Source organism: Papio anubis, chromosome 1 (genome assembly GCF_008728515.1).
Source record: "Papio anubis isolate 15944 chromosome 1, Panubis1.0, whole genome shotgun sequence".
Lineage (NCBI taxonomy): Eukaryota > Metazoa > Chordata > Mammalia > Primates > Cercopithecidae > Papio > Papio anubis.
Window position 1 is genome coordinate 189,434,499 of NC_044976.1, and position 18,207 is coordinate 189,452,705.

The following is an 18,207-nucleotide window of genomic DNA, read 5'->3' on the forward strand; positions in this document are numbered from 1 at the left end:
GCCTAAGGGAATGTTGTGACTCCTTTAGTCTTTTACACAGACCACTAGTACTTTATCTGTATTAACAATAAGGCTGTTTTAGTTTTGTATCATGGGAGTACCACTTTTAATTTCCTTCAATAACTTTTTATTTGCATTCACATCTTGGCTAACTGTTTGTGACAAGCGGCCTGGCTTTCAACCTGTCTCGGCTTTTGACATGCCTTCTTCACTAAGCTTAATCATTTCTACTTTTGATGTAAAACGAGAGATGTACGACTATTCCTTTTGCTTGAACAGTTACAAGCCATTTCAGGGTAATTAATTGGCTTAATTTTGATACTGTTGTGTCTCAGGAAATAGGGAGGCCCAAGAGGAGGAAGAAAGACAGGGAACAGCTGGTCAGTGGGGCTGTCAGAACACACACATTTATCCACTAAGTTTGCCCTCTTATATGGGTATAATTTGTGGTACCCCAAAACAATTACAATGGTAACATCAAAGATCACTGATCACAGATCAGCATAACAGATGTGATAATAAAGTTTGAAATATTATCAGAATTATCAGAATGACACAGGAACACGAAGTGAGCACATGCCAATTGGAACAATGGCACTGACAGACTTGGTTAACACAAGGTTGCCACAAACCTTCAGTTTGTAAAAAATGCTGTGCCTGGCTGGGTGCAATGGCTCACACCTGCAATCTCAGCACTTTGGGAGGCTGAGGTGGGAAAATTGCTTGAGCCCAGCAGTTTGAGACCAGCCTGGGCAACAAAATGAGACCCACTTCTCTATAAAAATTTTTAAAAATTAACTGGAGGTGGTGGTGAGTGCCTGTGGTCCCGGCTGCATGAGAAGCTAAGGCAGGCGGATCTTGAGCCCAGCAGGTCGAGACTGCAGTGAGCTATATTCACATCACTGCACTCCAGCATAGGCAACAGAGCAAGACCCTGTCTCAAAAATAAATAAATAAATAAAGGTTTAAGAAAAATTGCAAATAAAAAAATTCATTAAATGTTCTGTTGAGAAAATGTCAAGCAATCCAGAGCCCTTAACTGCTGCCATCAGAAGGATGATAAGGCTCAAATGTGGCATGCCTCTTTGGTGGCTGCTGGCACAGGGATTCAGGCCTAGAAAACAATTGGTATAAAGTAGTATGATGGTTGTCTGGGAAGTTACTCATCACTCAAATTCAGTGACCTAGTCACTGTCTTATATTTGAATCACACTGAAAGAGTGCAAGTAGAATATGAATGATTTAGAGTTTTAGAGAATACTGTGGTGTGTGTGGGAAAGGGGGAAGGTGAGGAGGAAAAGTTTACAGTAGCATTGGAATTAAATCCCAACCTGCCAAATACTTGCCAGCATAAGACACTGTCTGCCCTTCTCCCTCTGCACCCCTTTCTCCCAGCTTTGTTTCTTATCATTCCAAGTTACAGGTAAGGTTGGAGGGTGGTGTGGCAAGTGAGATCAAGGAGAGAGGAATGGGGAGGCAACTTTGCTCACCCTTCCAAAATGGTGCCAAGGATTAAAGTTGGCATGGAAGGGATTAAGAAGAAGTAGAGCTGTAGGATGACAGGTGCACTTTATTTTGTGGCATGATGCAGCTGATTTATGACTGGCATGTAACTAGAAGGCATGTGCATCTGGCTGTAGCAACATGCCTGGTGTTCTGTGTGGAGATTGTATTGGTGTCAGTAAACTTTTGAGAAATACTTTGGGCAGCTGGGTTACATTGTGGATTTGATAATTCATACTAAGCATATAGAGGATGCATATTAAGCCATCATTTACATCCTCTAAGCCAAAGGCTCAAGGACAAGAAAAAGAAAACAAGTCAGCAGAGGGCATCAGTTACACAGCTATACAAAATTTCAAACCCAGTGTATTTAAGGAAACAGGGCTGAAACACAGTGCCATCTTGTGGAAGTTATTGATTTCCCTTTTTATAATGAGATGCAATTAGAGTCGAAATTCTTGCTGAATTGTGGTTTGTGAAATAACTACATCTGAATTAATGAATCTGAGGTCTCCATAAATTCAGGAGGTAAATGGCATACTGGGGTTTGATAAATAATAGCACCTGTATTTTAGGGCACCCAATCCATGCTAGGTAATGTGCTATGCATGTTGTGTGCATGTGTGTGTGTGTGTTTGTGTGTGTGTATTTGAATTTACGTCTTACAACGATCCTGTAAGAGGTTTTATTTCAATTTCACAGTTGAAGAGACTGAGACTCAGAGTGGGTTAAGTATTACCTAAGGCTATGTAGCCAACTTGCGCTAATAGTTTGCTTTTATTACACAAAGCCTGTGCTTGTGCCTAAATGGCACCCAGGACTAAAGGATAATGGTAGGCAGTTGCTTTTAATGCTTTGTCAAATCCCTCATCATTCCCTTTATCCCTTATTCTCTTCCCCCAATATCCAACAATATTCCCCAAAATCCAACAAAATATTTCGTGTCTACATAGGCCTCCCTCTACTCACCTTCTACTGTTCAGATTTTATAATGTGTGGCATCAGGAATTTATTGACAATAAATATTTTTTGAGCACTTACTGTATGACAAATACCATTCTGCATGCTTGGAATATATCTATAAATAAAAAGGACAAAGGTTCTTGACCTCGTAGACCTTACATTATAGCAGGAGGAGACAGATAATAAACATAAATGGAAGACAGTAAGTGCTATGGAAAAAAGAAAAAAAGTGGCATAGCATTAAATAAAGAGGTCAGAGTAGGTCTCATGGGAAAGGTAACGTTTTACCAAAGACTTGAAGGAAGTGAGGGAATAATTCAGATTCCCTGGGGAAGAGCATCCCAGTCAGAGGGAAGAGCTGCTACAAAACCTTTGGGCAGGAGAATACCTGGTGTGTGTGGGGAATAGCAAGGAGTGGCTGAAGTGGAGTGAGCAACAGAAGATGAGGTCATAGAGGTAATGTGGGAAGCTAGATTATGTATGAGATTGTAAGCTATTAAAAGCTTAGGCTTTTACTGTGAGATGGGAGCCATTGGAGGGTCACGGAGAAAAAGAAGATACATATTTTGAAAGGCTCGTTCTGGTTGCTGTAGGGCAAGAGTAGACACAGGAAGAAGTATTAGGAGGATTTTGCAGTAATCCAAGCAAGGGATAATGGTGGCTCAAAACAGAGGATGGCAGAGGAAGTGGCAGAAAGTAGTCACGTTCTAGATATAATTTGAAAGTAAAGCCAGTGGGGCTACCTGATGTATTAGATGTAGGGTGTGAAAGAAAGAGAAGAGTTATAAATTAAGGTTTTTCCCCTGAACAAACTGAAATATGGATATGCCGTTGAGATGGGGGCAGAGGAATGGTAACTGGAGATTTTTGGGAGGAAGATTAGGAGTTTAGTTTGGTGCATGTGGGATAGGAAATGTCTTGAAGACATTTATATTCCCTGAGTAGGGAATATAGGAAATATGACCTTGGAGTTTGAGAGAGATGTATGAAATTCAATATAAATTTGAGATGTGTTGGCAATATAAATGATATTTAATGCTGTGAGACTGAATGAGATCACCAAGGAAATGGGTATAGACAGAGAAGAGGACCAAGAACTCCAAAGTAAAATGTTGAGGAGAAGCAGCAGCAAAGAGATTTTGACAGCAAAACCACTGAGGCAAGGGGAAAATCAAGAGAGTTCTGTGTCCTGGAAACCAAGCATTGAATGTGTCTCCAGAGAGAGTGGGTGATCAGATAAAATGTGATCAGATAAAAACATGATAAAGCAAGTAAGACAGCTGAAAATTGACCTTTACATTTAAAAGAGCAGGTTTTTGTTGGAGTGCTGGGAATAAAAACCTGTTTGGTGTGGGTTTAAGAGAGAATAGAAGAGAAATTCAGCAGCAAGTACAGACAACTTTATAGTTTTGCTTCAAAGGGGAGCCAGGAAATAGGACAGAAACTAAAAGGGAAAGTGAAGACCAAAAAATGATAGCATGTTTGTACCTTGATTGAAATGAAATGGTAGAGAGCTGACAGTTGATGGTGTGAGAGGGAAGAATTGCTGGGGAAATATTCTGGAATACGTAAGTGCACAAGTGCAAAGCCTGGCTTTTGACAAGGGCAGGGATGGTTGATCTATGGGAACAAGTGGGAAGACAGAGTATAGATGAATACCAGCATTAGTAAGTGGGTAGATGAGGTGATGAGATTCTTGGGGAGTTCTTTTCTGATTGCTTCAATTTTCTCAGGGAAGTTGGAGACAGTGAATCAGCTGAGATTGAGGATGGCAGAGTGAGAGAAAATGTGTGAAACAACTTAGGACAGTGGGAGAGTGAATGAACTAGGGATACTTAGTATAATTGCTTGACAGTATTAAGGGATCACTTGAGTATGGTGGTGATTAATTTAAGGTGAAACCAGTTATCCTGGCTTTATTCTTTGCTTGTGTGTGTGCTTTCCAGACCATGTACAGTTACATGGATGCAAACCAGAGTAGGTAGAGAGTTAGATTTACCTAGAATGGTGGTTTTAACAAATTGAGAGAAGGGCAAGGGAGACAGGTATATATGCATAGGCATGATGATAATGATTGACCATGGAATTTAAGTTGGGTAAGGAGAGTGAACCTTAAGAAGGGTGAAGGATAGAGGGCTGAGGGACAGCATAAAGGTTAATAGATTGGAGATCCAAGAGATTAAAACAATAGAAGTAGGCTAGAAAGATAGGATATAGAGAAGAGAGAGTGGGGAAAGACAAGGTTTTAATTTTGGAAATAAGTAGCTGAGATAGAGTGGAGAGCAAGATCATTGCAAGGTCTCACTACTTAGCACTCAAGTAGAAGGAAAAAAAAGATCGTTGGAAGAGTGAAGTCAAGAAAATGAGAGGCAGGGTGGGGGTGGATTACCAACAAGCATATGAAAATCCCCAAGAATTAAAACAGGAGTATCACTGGAGGGAGTGACATTGAAACAGTAGCTAAAATCATCAAGAAATAAGCGAGAATGAATTGGGCATTGGTAGTTAAAAGCAACACGTAGGGACATATAGGTAGTGCTATAATCTGATGCCATGAGGTTCAAAGCTGGGGGTTTTAGGGAGGAGGAAGGAAGAATGATCTGAAAACAAAACAAAAAATGAGGATAACTACCCCACTTCAGGCTTAGCAGTGTGAGGGCTGTGGGAGACAAACTGCCACCTTTTGAAAAGGATGCAGGGGAGGCAGTGCTTTTAGAGAAACTCTGGTTTGTTAGAGTAAGATTGTGAAGTGCATATCCAGAGAATAGGTTGAAGATATAGGGAATTTTGTTGATCATGGGCAGTGAATTATAGAGGAGACAGTGGAAGGGTTACAGAAGTTTGGGAGAGATGGGAAAACAATAGGAACATACAGAACTGCATGGAAATTAGTGTGGAGAGTGGCCTAGAAGTCTAGGGGTTCTTGGATGATTGACACAGGCTGGGATAAAAGCTTAATGATATAAGTCCCAGTAAGTGTAAGGCAGATAGTAGTAGTGAGTGTGAGGGGTGGGTACAGAGGGGTGAATTTTGGGCGCTTCCTCTTCACCTTGAAGGAGATGTGTTCTCAGAGTGTAGGCCTTTTCACATCCTCATGAGCATATAATTGCTAACTAACGGGATTAATGTGCTAATTCTCTGGGTGATGTGAATTTTGACAAGGACCTTTTGGGGATAATGTCACAAACTTCCTCAGAACAGTGCAAACTTCTACTAGCGAGCAGTGTCATTGTAGTGCTCTAAAAATTTTGATTTTGGGCAAAGTGATCAGAGCTTAGGTGACAGCCAGAGTTTGACCAACATTCTGTGGAAGGTCGGGTCTGATAAGGTATACTCCTTTGGCCACCAAGAGTGCTCAGGAGAGCTTAGCTGCAGGGGAGAGGCAGATTAGAAACAGCTGAAGGCTTGTTGGGCGTGCTAGCTTAGACCATGCCTATACTTTCTGCTTTAGTTTTCCTTTTGTAACTCACAGATGCCATCAGTGTTGGTTGTTTAACTTGGAAAACAATAACTATCATCGAAAAATTAAAACACCATTTTCCCTCAGGTATATTACTATGATTAATGAGATAATTTCCCCAGTGGCGTAGTCAGGAAGCAGCCATTTCCCAATTGGTTGGCATGTGCTCAGCACCACAAGTCTGGCAACAGTATTTGGTGCTGCCTCCTTATGCCCATCAGGTAATGCAGGGGTAAAAGTACCCAAGGAAAGGGCTTAGAAAGACAAATGGCCTTTTCTGCCACCAAATGGTACCAACTGGCATTGAGAATCAAGTAACATACAGTATGAGCCTAAGGTCTTCTGTCTTAAACAGACTAGCTCTGTAATTCTTTGACCATAATACTATTAGGATGATAGAACAAATTGATTTTACTAATGCTGAGGTCCCTCAGGTTCCCGTGAAACGTGGCTCAAGAGGAGCTGCTTCTACTTTACAAGCTCTATTGGCTCACTGCTTGCCACTCCAGGCTGGCCCTGTGGCCTTGTGCCGGGCCCGAGTGACATTTGGACTGGTTAATGAGAACACTGTGGGCCTCACACTCTTTTTAAGTTGCAAAATAAAAAAGATATTTAAGGCATTGAGCGGATTTTGTGGATGTAGCTGAGAATATTTTTGTCTTTAAAAGAAAAAAAAAGAGGCAGAAGGAACCATCTCTTTGGCTCTAACTTGCTCTCCATTGCCTTCTGAATGTACCCTCAGAGATAAGAACAAGGAGACCAGGCACAGTGGCTCACACCTGTAAACCCAGCACTTTGGAAAACTGAGGTGGGCAGATCACTTGAGGTCAGGAGTTTAAAGACCAGCCTGGCCCACATTGTGAAACCCCATCTCTACTAAAAATACAAAAATTAGCCAGGTGTGGTGGCAGGCGTCTGTATTCCCAGCTACTCTGGAGGCTCAGGCATGAGAATTGCTTGAACCTGGGAGGCGGAGGTGGCAGTGAGCCGGGATCATGCCACTGCACTCCAGCCTGGGTCACAGAGTGAGACTCCATCTCAAAAAACAAAATAAAACCAAACCAAAAAAAAAAGAAGGGGATATAACTCCTTACAGCCTGAAAGGCTAATTTTTTGATGATGTTATGTGGAACATCAAAATACTTTGTTAGTAGCTATTCTGAGAGGCAGAACCCACATTACTAACTTCTTGGTTACTGCCTTGCGAAGTCTCTTTGGTCTTCTGGGGCTTCCTTAGGCTTTCCTTATTATCTGCTCATGGCTCATGTTCGTGAGGTTTATTGAAGATGTGAACTGGGGCTGAAAATTGGGATGTGACATAATGTACGATAAAATTTGATTTGATTATAAACCAAGTATGCAAGTAGGAGTTTATAGTGTTGACTCATCCAATAGCCTGCCACCTAGTCTGATCTTAATATGTTGACAGTATTTAGATTCAATAGTAACTTGTAGCATCAAAAACAATAACAAAAATATATACAGATGGTCCCTGACATACAATGGTTCAACTTGGAATTATTTTTTTGTCTCCTCTGTGTATTTTCAAACAGCCTGGCTTCAGGCTCACTGATTCTTTCTTCTGCTTGATCAGTTCTGCTAAGAGCCTCTGATGGATGCATCCTTCAGTATGTCAATGGCATTTTTCAACTCCAGAATTTCTGCTTGATTCTTTTTAATTATTTCAATTTCTTTGTTAAATTTATTTGATAGAATTCTGAATACTCCCTGTGTTATCTTGATATTTTTTGAATTTCCTCAAAACAGCTATTTTTGAATCCCTTGTCTGAAAGGTCACATACTTCTATCTCTTCAGTATTGGTCACTGATGCCTTATTTAGTTTGTTTTGTAAGGTCATGTTTTCCTGGATGGTCTTGTGCTTGTGGATGCTTGTCAGTGTCTGGTCTGGCCTTGTTTGTATGTGTCCTTCTTGGGAATGTTTTCCAGGTATTTGAAGGGACTTGGGTGTTATGATCTAAGTTTTTGGCCACTGCAGCCATATCTGCATTAAGGGGTACCCCAAGCCCAGTAACGCTGTGGCTCTTGCAGACTCATAGAGGTACCAGCTTGGTGGTCCTAGATAATATCCAGAATAATTCTCTGGATTACCAGGCAGAGACTCTTATTCTCTTCCTTTACTTTTTCCCAAAGAAACAGAGTCTCTCTTTCTGTGCTGAGCTGACTGGAGATAGGGGAGAGGTGACACAAGCACCCCTGTGGCCACCACTACTGGGACTGCCCTGGGTCAGACCTGAAGCCAGCATAGCACTGGGTCTTGCCCAAGGCCCACTGTAACTATTACCTGGCTACCATCTATGTTCGCTCAAGGTTCTAGGGCTCTACAATCAGCAGGTGGCAAAACCAGCAAGGCTGTGTCCTTTCCTTTAGGGGCTCAAGTTCCCCTGGGCCCTGGGTGAATCCAGAGATGCTGTCTGGGAGTCAGGGCCTGGAGTTGGAAACTTTAGAAATCTACCTGATGTTGTATTCTACTGTGGCTGACCTGGCACCCAAACCACCGAAGTCCTTCCCACCCTTTCCTGCCCTTCCCCAGGCAAAGGAGTTTTTCCTCATGTTCAACACCACCACAGGCCCATGAGGAGTACTGCTGGGGTACTGCCAACGTTCACTTAAGGCCCACGGGCTCTTCTGCCAGAATGTATTGGATGTTGCCAGGAAAGTGACTTACGCTTCAGGGCAGTGAGCTCCTCTCTGGCCCAGAATAGGTCCGGAGATGCCATCCAAGAGACAAGGACTAGAATCAGGGACCCAAAGAGCTGGCTTGGTGCTCTTTCCCACCGTGGCTGAGCTGGTACCTAAGCGCAAGACAGAGTCCCCTTTATTCTTCCCTCTGCTTTTCTCAAGGAGAAGTGGTCTCTCCTCATAGCCGTCCGACCTGTGAATGTGCTGGGTCACATCTGAAGCCAGTGCACTTCGGAGTCTCACCTGAGGCCCATGGTATGTACTACTTGGCTACTGCTACTGATTTTTCAGGGTCCAAAGGCTCTTTATGCAGCATGTGATGAAATCTACCAAGACTGGGTCCTTCCCTTCAAGGCAGTGGGTTCCCTTGTGGCCCAGGGTATATCTAGAAATGTCATCCAAGAGCTAGGGCCTGCAATGTGTGCCTCAGGATTTTGCCCAGTACCCTATCCTACTCTGGCTGAACTGGTATCCAAATTGCAAGACAAAGTCCTTTTCACTCTTCCCTCTTCTCTCCTCAAGCAAAGGAAGGAGTCCCTTTTGGAGCCATAAGCTGTGTTGCCTTGGGTTGGGGGAGGGGTGATGTAAGCACTTACTTAGCCATCCTGGCTGGTGTCTTACTAGATCGTGTGATCCCCAGTCCACTGGCTCAGAGCCCAGCACAGCACTAGGACTTGCCTGGGTATTGCAGTTGTTGTGGCCCAGACAGGCTTTCAAGTTTATTTAGGACCTCAGAGCACTTTAGCCCATGGTGGTGGAGGTAGTCGAAACTCAGTTTCTGAAACCTGGGATGGGCAATTCTCCTCTGGCTAGGGGTGGTCTAAATGGTCCCTCCATTGGCAACAGCTAAGTTCTGCCCAGTGTTGGCAGCGTGGAATTCTAGAGTCCCACAATCGCTGTGCCCTCCCTCCAAGTGCACAGATTTTCTCTCCACACTATGTGGCTGCTGCCAGGGGATGGGGGAATGGTGGTGTCAGCAATTCAAGATTGTCTTTCTTACCTTTTTCAGTACTTCTTTGAGCAACACGAAGTTAAAACCAGGTACTGTGGTCACTTTGTGATCACTGATTTTTGGTTCTTAGGAAGGTGCTTTTTTGTTTAGATACTTGTTAAATTTGGTGTTCGTTCATGGAGAACAATCAGTGGAGGCTTCTGTTTGGCCATCTTGCTCTGCATCCTCCCCAACTTATGATTTTTTAACTTTATCATGGGTTCATCAGGGTGTTGCATGCATTTTTGACTTACAATATTTTCAACCCGTGGTGGTTTATTGAGATGTAACCCTATCATAAGTGCACCTGTACTATGGTAATAGAGACAGCTAGTATATCCCTTTAAATAGGGAACATATAGTGGTACAGTGTCATAAGCTCAATATGATTTATTCAGATTCAGACCCTAGTAAGTATAAAAGTCTACACAAGTTTTTTTTTTTTTTCTTTCTCAGCAATCTTAAATTCCTGTGACTGAATTTCATTGTTTTAAAATGCATTCACAGTTGAAAAGGTTTACTTCTGAATCTCAGGGAACTGCACTAAAGAATCTGGTATCAATTTTCTGAGGATTTAAAAAAAATCATACTTAATGCTGAGTTATATTAAAGATGTTGGCAAGTACAACATTTTTTTCTAACTATAGGATAAAGAGCATTGAAATGTATCATGCTCCAAACCCATTAAAAGTATCTGCACCTGTAACTGAACATCAGATGTTATACCTTACTTCCTTTTGACTTTCAACTTCTAGGCTGTCTGTTGAAACACCCCTCAATGTTTATGTGGCCTCCAAGGCATACAAACATTTTCAGGGAAACTCTATAAGGAAAGAATTGGAAGTTTTATTTATTTTTTTCCTACCTTTAGTTCTCTTTTTTCCATCTTTCAGATCTTTAGATGTTCTGAGTTTTTGTAGCTGGAGACTGGGGAAACCTAGCTCCCCTCACTGTGGCCAGTGGAAGACTGCTGTGGAGAACCTCAATCCAAAGTGTTTTTGTTAAGAGACAAAGTAAACAGGCCAGTTTAAAGTTTCAATACCAGTATGCCTCTTTCTCTACCAACATGTGTGTGATTTAGATCCTGAATCATATAATTCCATTCAGAATGAAAAATTTGGTTTCTGATTGGCTGAAATGAGTTCTAGTATTCCCTTCTTTGTTAGAAGTCAAAGTCACCATGTTCTGGAACATTAGCATGTGTCGGGTAAAGTTGATAACAGGATACTAAAACTCAAATAGCTGCTTCAGTACTGAAGTCAGAACAGTTCTACCTGGAAAAACAACCAAATTTTTCTCGTTTTATAGCACTACATTGTAATTGCTTATTTAGGTATTTTGTAAGCTACTTTTATTCTGTTACTTCTCTGGTGATCCCAGGGTCTAGGACATTATCATGAATTCAAGAAACGTTTGATGCATAAATAAAGGAATGAAAATGTATAAGGAATGTTATGTTTACTAAAGGCACAATAGTTTGACTTTTCCTGACTCCTGAGTTATGATCAACTCTGAAAAAGGGAGTAATTTTTCAACTCTGTTGAACATAGTGGGGTGGAGGTGGGGGTAAGAAGAGTTGGGGAAGGGTACATTATGAAACACAGAAATACTATTTACTAAGTACATATTAACATATCTTAGCATAATTTAATTTTACTCCAGGCTGTCCCCCTATCCTCTTCCCCTACCCTCTTTTTTCTGGCCTGTAGAATGTAAGGAAGGGAACATACTTCTTTGTTAAGGAAAACTGAGTAAGGTTGTCATTTCATTCTGTTATGACTGGAGTTTTTCCTTCTCATCGTTCATCAGGTCAATTTAAGTTTTGAACACCTAAACTGTGTAACACTGCATATAAAAATAAGTCCATGTTTAAGACAAAGTAGAAAAGTACCAAACACTTTAAAAAAATGAATTGAAGAAAACCTTGTCTTTGACAACTTCTGTTTTTATTTGGGGAGGCGGTATGAAATCATCTAGGTACATTTTTGTCTATTGGGATGAAGAATGCTATCCAGTAAGAATATTGATTTAAAAATCAAATGCCTGGACTGGAGGGGAAGGAAAGGACAAAAGACTGCATGCTGTGTGCTATTTTGCATCAACTCAATTCCTTTCTGCTATACATGAGCTTCAGTTGATGCCTTGGTCTGGAGCCTTTGAACTTTCTTAGTTACCAGTGATTTTAAATGGTGGTCACTGGACTGGGGATACAATTAAAATAATATAACATGCCATATGAAAATTTTAAACCAAGAAACTGATTTTTCATTTTCAAGTGGGGGAATTCACTCCTTAAAAAAAACTGTGGTCCAAAGAAAGAGCATTACTAATGAGGATTCTCCCTTTTACAATTGAGGGTTCCCGCCTACATCTTCCTAACACCTCCTTTGCCAGGGCTTGCCTAGGTCAGATGAGAAGTAAATAGAACTGATGAATGATTTTTTTGACTCTCTTGTCATGTAGTTTTTCTATCTTAATATGCTGAAGGGGAGCACATTCAGAACTGATCTCATTTGAGAAGGACTACTTTTAAGTTCTATTTTAGTCCACACAAATTTTCAAAAAATAAAATTCTGAATTCAATCTTAAACCCTTGGGAAGGCTTCCGATCACATATTTGGTGGAATGTACTATATTACCTAAATAATAAACATTTTATTTGGATACATCTTTGGGATGCTTGTTAAAAAATTATAGATTAAAATTTTAGTGTTAGAATTATGATTTGAGGATAGAGGAATAAAAAGTTCCCTTTTCCTTCAAACTTGTATAGATTCCATTTTTCTAGTGTTTTACTGACATCATGAAGAGTCTTTCTTCTCAAGGTGGCAACATGTCCTTGCCTTGTACTTTTATTCTGAATGATATGGTTTTTCTCCCTTGAATTTGCAATATAGAATTTATGAGGTTTATGTGTTTTAGCTCTACAGTTTCTTCCATGATCTTACATTTTATCTCCTCTAAGACTGTTTAGAAAAACAATAAAAATAGGAAAAAATATTTTGGTGCAATAATAAGTAAAAATGGGATTCCTGGAGGTGGATTGGAATTATTTAGTCTTCTGTGTCTTTTCTAGACATCCATAATTTTTCTTTTTCTTTTTATTCTTCTATTGGACAGAAATTTCACTTGAAGGTAGATTATTAGTCTAAAAGACCATCTTAAATCACAATGCTTTAAGAACTTTTGAATTAAGCAGCTTAGAGGAACACATAATATATTCACCTTACCTTGTTTTAGTTGAAACAAATTCTTTTTTAAATTTAGGTCTTCTTTAAAAGGAGAAACAGAACACACTTCATTTTTATATAGAATAAACTTTGTTTTTATTATGGACATGGATGAAAAATAAAAGTTTTTATGTACATACAACATATAGTGCAAATGAAAAGCTTTTAAATACCATGGATAGACATGTTGTTGGAAACAAAAGGAGATGAATGATGGGGGTTAGGATGGTCGTCCTGGAACTGCAGGAGGGGGCCGCCTAGTAAAAACAAAACAAAACAAAATAACAAAAAGAAAGACACAGATGCAGAGGAAGAAAACAATGTTTAAATTATAAAATAAACCCAAATAATAGCATGCACAAATAGCTCACAAAAGTCAAATTCAAATCACACCCAAAAACACGCAGACATGCAAAGGAAATGAAAGGACATCACATGGCCAAGTTAGCAGTTCCCAGGACTTTTCCTGGCTACTAGCAATGTTCTAGGTATGAGCAATTTGAGCTCACTCAAAAAGCTTCTTATTTTGCACCATGGAATGATAAATCCATGCACTCTTATTCAGGAGAACTGGGACTAGTCCCCAAGCCAAATACCTTTATAACTTGAGTATTTGATTCTCAATCCTGATTTTGTGACAGTTATTTCCAAAGATTTCAATGAACGTTGTGAAATCTCCATGGGGGAGAGGGAATTGACGTAGCCAATGGCAGGTGAAATTTTTTTTTAAGTGAGTTAAATTAGAAGGTGTCAAGGGATCAAATGAGCAATGTAATCACAATGCAGAGAATGCCAGAGGTTGATCTCAGAAAAAAAGGATTTGTAAATAAGAATTTGCTCCAGGTGAGTAGTCCTGGTGTGTAATAGCCTGGATTCAGGCCTAGGGAAACCAGGAGGCTAGGTCTGGTCCATGGCGACCCCAGGATTTTCTAGGATTTCCCTCTGTCTAAGAGCTAGTTATAACCGTAATTCTGATGTATTCTGAAGTGGGCCAAGGGTAAATGACATCTGGTCTGCCAGATCTTTCTCCATTTCCCTAGGCTGGCTTGCATTTCATCAGACCTATGGATAATGAAATGAGGGTCCAAGTTGTGCTTCACTTGCCATCAGCCTTTCTTGTGTTCAACAGGGAGATGATTTGCAGCTAGAGAAAATACAGTAAACGCTACATTGCAATGAAAAGCTTTGTAAGTAGGAAAACAGCAGGCCAAATAAAGCTTTCCCTCTGGTTTCTGGCAGAAGTCTACACTTTAATTTCCCCTTTCTAAGCAAACCATTAATGAACTCAACATTATAGCAAGCTGTAGAATGGTGAGGTTATCTCAAGACCCTCCTCTCTTGGACTTCTTATCTAGGTGTTCAACAACATACTCACTTCCATCTTATTCTTGTTAGACTTCAGTGAGTGGAGCAATGAAGTCTATAAAAAAACAAAAACAAAAACAGAAAAACTTCTTTTTCATTTTCTATGAGATGTCAGTGGAGCCAAACTGACTGGTCTATTTCTGGGCAGGGGTAAAAAATGATCTTACCTTCCCCAAAGTCCAAAATCAATTTTTCTTGAGTCCAGTTTAAGCTGACTACACTAAAGAGGCCTCCCATCCATTTAAATGATGGAGAACTTGTTATTGGTACCTAACCTTTCAACTTCAGGGCTGGGGCGGGGGCTAGGGGGTCTCCAAGGCTTTAGCTTTAGAGATCCAGGTAATGGGTATCCCTGGTGTTTTCATGAAGAAAGTGTAATTAAATTTCTGTCGAGCTCAATGAGATTTATCACCTGCCCAGAAAACAGAAACTATTTTTGAGTTCTGAAGGGGCTTTAGAACACTTTAATTACCTCAGCAGGGTGGGGAGGTGGGCCATTAAACTGAACAGCAAGTCCACAGTGCTGAAGCGACATTCTGTTAGCATATGCCAAAACACTTTCCTGTTTGAGCTAGTTTGGTGTTCTGATCCAGAAACAGGATCAGAAACTTTATGTCTTGGAATATATTCCACTGACAGCTAGAATGTTTGCTTGAAACATCAGGGACATTTATATCCTCAGACAGCTTTTTCTTTTCATCCTCACTTTACTGTATCTACCCTTCCTTTCATTGCTGAAAAAGCATTGTTGATGATGATACCATTTACTGGGTCAAAATGAGCTCTATTGAAGATATGGGCAGTTGGGGTTTTTGCTCTTTCTTTTGCATAATTTTTATATTACTTATACAGTGCCAAAATGCTTACAGGCAAGTGATGCAACTATTTGGACTTTTTACATGTAGAGCTACAAAGGTACCTCATACAATTGCCACTCCCATATGAAAGTTGCAGTACTAAATTGGAATACTGAGTTGCTAACAAACAAATTCTTAAGCTCACCATCCTAGTATTCAACATATAAGCAAATTTACCTAATCAAGACTCTAATTTCAGGTTATATTTTCTTAAGCATTTTGAAAAATAACTTCAAAGCAGAATGTTTTGGCCAAAACAGGCAAAGGAGATTGCAAAAGCTGTATCTGGAACGTGGGCGTAATTTATATATAAAATGCTTAATTATTAACAAGAATGATGAATTACCCACTTTTTTTTGGCTTTATGTCAATGATGCAATTTGGTCTTATGGTGACATTCCTCTGGCAAGATCTCTGAGAAAGTCTTTCTTATAGCTTTTTTCTTTTCTGTTAAAATCTCACAATAAAGGACAGGTGCAGTGGCTCATGCCTGTAATCCCAACACTTTTGGAAGCTGAGGTGGGCGGATGACTTGAGGTCAGGAGTTCGAGACCAGCCTGGCCAACATGGTGAAATGCCATCTCTACTAAAAATGCAAAAATTAGCCGGGCATGGTGGCACGTGCCTGTAATCCTAGCTACTGGGGAGGCTGAGGCATGATAATCACTTGAACTTGGGAGGCGGAGGTTGCAGTGAGCCAAGATCACACCACTGCATTGCAGCCTGGGCAACAGAGCAAGACTCTGTCAAAAAAAAAAAAAAAAAAAAAAAAAAAAAAAAAAAAAAAAAAAAACAAAAAAAAAAAAAAAAAAAAAACCTCATAAAAAATGCTCTGTTTGCTTTCTTTGCTCATCATTTAGGTAAGTGAATAACCCAGAGCAGTGAGTGAGCCTGAAGGCTTGGGAAAGGGAGGAAAGAAAGGCAATAGGAATAGGTATTCTTCAATATTCTTCTCTGATGATTAATCTTAAATCAGCCTGGATCCCTTCCTTCACAATAATATCATGGAGGTAATTTAAAGAATCTCTTTTTTGGAGAGTCAGAGAGAAAAGGTAAGGTATAACATTATCTGAATCCTACGTAAGTCTGTCATTAAGACTCAATGCATGTATGCCTCTAAACTGCTTTTGTGCCACCTGTTCCAATGTGACTTTCCTCCTTAAGAGTCAGATACTGCTTTGACAAAGTACCAGAGCTCCAGATGAATTGCCCTTAGTTGAGAGCTCTTGTTGCTCTTACATTTGGTCTTTTTCTTTTTTTAAGAGATGGCGGGGTCCTATTCTGCTCCTGAGGCTGGAGTGCAGTGGCACAATCACAGCTCACTGCAGTCTCAAACTCCTGGGCTCAAGTGATCCTCCTGCTGCAGCCTCCCTGGTAGCTGGAACTACAGGCATAAGCCACCATGTCCAACTAAATAAAACTTTTTTTTTTTTTTTTTTTTTAAGAGATGAGGTCTTGCTATGTTGCCAATCTGGTCTCAAACTCCTGGACTGAACTGATCCTCTTGCCTTAGCCTCCTGAGTAGTAGATTTGATTTTATCATCCAACTTTTTGTTAGTGAGAGTCTGTACTGAGGAAATCACACTCGATGGTTTTCCTCTGGCTTAAAGCCACTGAAGCAGTTTCCTAAGGCATGTGCCTCAGGACACTAGTTCTGTAAGATGTTCGATGGTCAAATAAGTCTGAGAAATATGTAGACATTATTCTTTTTTTGGAGAGTCACAATGCAGTCTGATTTTAAGGCTTCTGTGAAGTCTTTCAATAAAGACACATTTGATTTTTAGTCATTATTTCTCAAGCATATTTGGCCAAAAAATGCTTGGTGTATGTGTATGTAAAACTTATTAAGATCTCATGGAATGCACTTTGAGAAATTTCGAATTAAGGTTGTAGTTTTAGCCAATATCTCTTGTATGTATTCTAAGTATTAGGCTGCCAAAATGTAAAAAAATACTAGTAACAGGTCTGAAAAGTGGCTATGCCAGCTGTGTGTTGAAGTGCTTAGAAGCAAAGTATGAGGTCAGTCTAACCCAAATACCAAACACGTTTCTCAATATGAAATTTAAAGGTTCCATCAGAAAAACAAAAATCTTGGAAACAGATTGAGCATATGTTTACACCAATGCCAGAGCTATTTAAAACACAAATGAAAAATGGTCAAATGAAATAGTTACAATACGTTTGTTTGTTTTTGGAAATTACCTTTAGAAACTATTCTGAATATATTATTAACATACTTCAAAATCATGCAGTTAAAACAAACAGAACACAAGTACACAGCATGATTCTCATCCAGAATCTCTCTTCCAGTAAGAAGCTTCCTTTGAAGGTATAGATGTTCCACTCATGGAAGATGTATAGATGTGAGAAAGAAATTCCACAGGAAACAGTAAATTAACACAACAATCTGTCCAGTTCATTTTTTCATAATAAGCATGCCCTGATCGCAGAAAGAAAATAAACCAACATCTCTCTCCTCCTATCCCCTTTTGTCTTCTGCATTTAGATGGCACAATCTGGGAATATGTCAATTGATAAGGGACTTGTCATCAAAACTCTTGTAATAGAGAGTCTTCCTCTATTCTCTGGAAACTCAAAATTAGGACAAAGTTGTGTCATTCTTTCATTTTCTGAATACATTCTCTTAAAACTGGGGAAACTGGACCGGGCGTGGTGACTCACGCCTAAATCCCAGCACTTTGGGAGGCCGAGGTGGGCGGATCATGAGGTCAAGAGATCGAGACCATTCTGGCTAACAAGGTGAAACCCCGTCTCTACTAAAAATACAAAAAATTAGCCACGCGTGGTGGCGGACGCCTGTAATCCCAGCTACTCGGGAGGCTGAGGCAGGAGAATGGCGTGAACCCGGGAGGCGGAGCTTACAGTGAACCGAGATCGCGCCACTGCAGTCCGGCCTGGGCGACAGAGCGAGACTCGGCAAATTCTCCTCTATGCCCAGTGAACAAAAGAACAGAGGCTAATTGTTGGGTCAGACACTCAAATATTTGCGATAAGAAATGCCTTCTGTGGACCTAACATTTGGGCACACCATCTTTCCTCCTTCCACTTCCCAGAATTTTTTAAATAAATGCTTCATTTTCAACAGCAAAATGTCATGGTGCTTCTTGGCAACTGTC

At 40.3% G+C, this 18,207-nt stretch overlaps 2 protein-coding genes and 1 non-coding gene across 6 annotated transcripts in view; 1 reads left to right on the top strand and 2 right to left on the bottom strand.

The window, feature by feature from the left end:
* Window positions 1-12,813, bottom strand: part of C1H1orf105 (chromosome 1 C1orf105 homolog) — a 51,014-nt gene extending 38,201 nt beyond the window's left edge. The window contains exon 1 of the mRNA XM_003893569.5: window positions 10,484-12,813. Within this exon, the coding sequence (XP_003893618.1) occupies window positions 10,484-10,504 (21 nt within the window). The 5' untranslated portion in view covers window positions 10,505-12,813. The remainder of the gene's footprint in view (window positions 1-10,483) is intronic.
* LOC100998560 overlaps window positions 923-18,207 on the top strand; it is a 53,836-nt gene continuing 36,551 nt past the window's right edge. For all 3 annotated transcript variants that reach the window (XR_002520296.2, XR_001897715.3, XR_004181959.1), the window contains exon 1: window positions 923-4,034. This is a non-coding gene — a transcript (uncharacterized LOC100998560). The remainder of the gene's footprint in view (window positions 4,035-18,207) is intronic.
* Window positions 12,920-18,207, bottom strand: part of DNM3 (dynamin 3) — a 566,482-nt gene continuing 561,194 nt past the window's right edge. For both annotated transcript variants that reach the window (XM_031662793.1, XM_009194141.4), the window contains one exon: window positions 12,920-13,105. In XM_031662793.1, coding sequence (XP_031518653.1) covers window positions 13,069-13,105 — 37 coding nt within the window. In that variant the 3' untranslated portion in view covers window positions 12,920-13,068. The remainder of the gene's footprint in view (window positions 13,106-18,207) is intronic.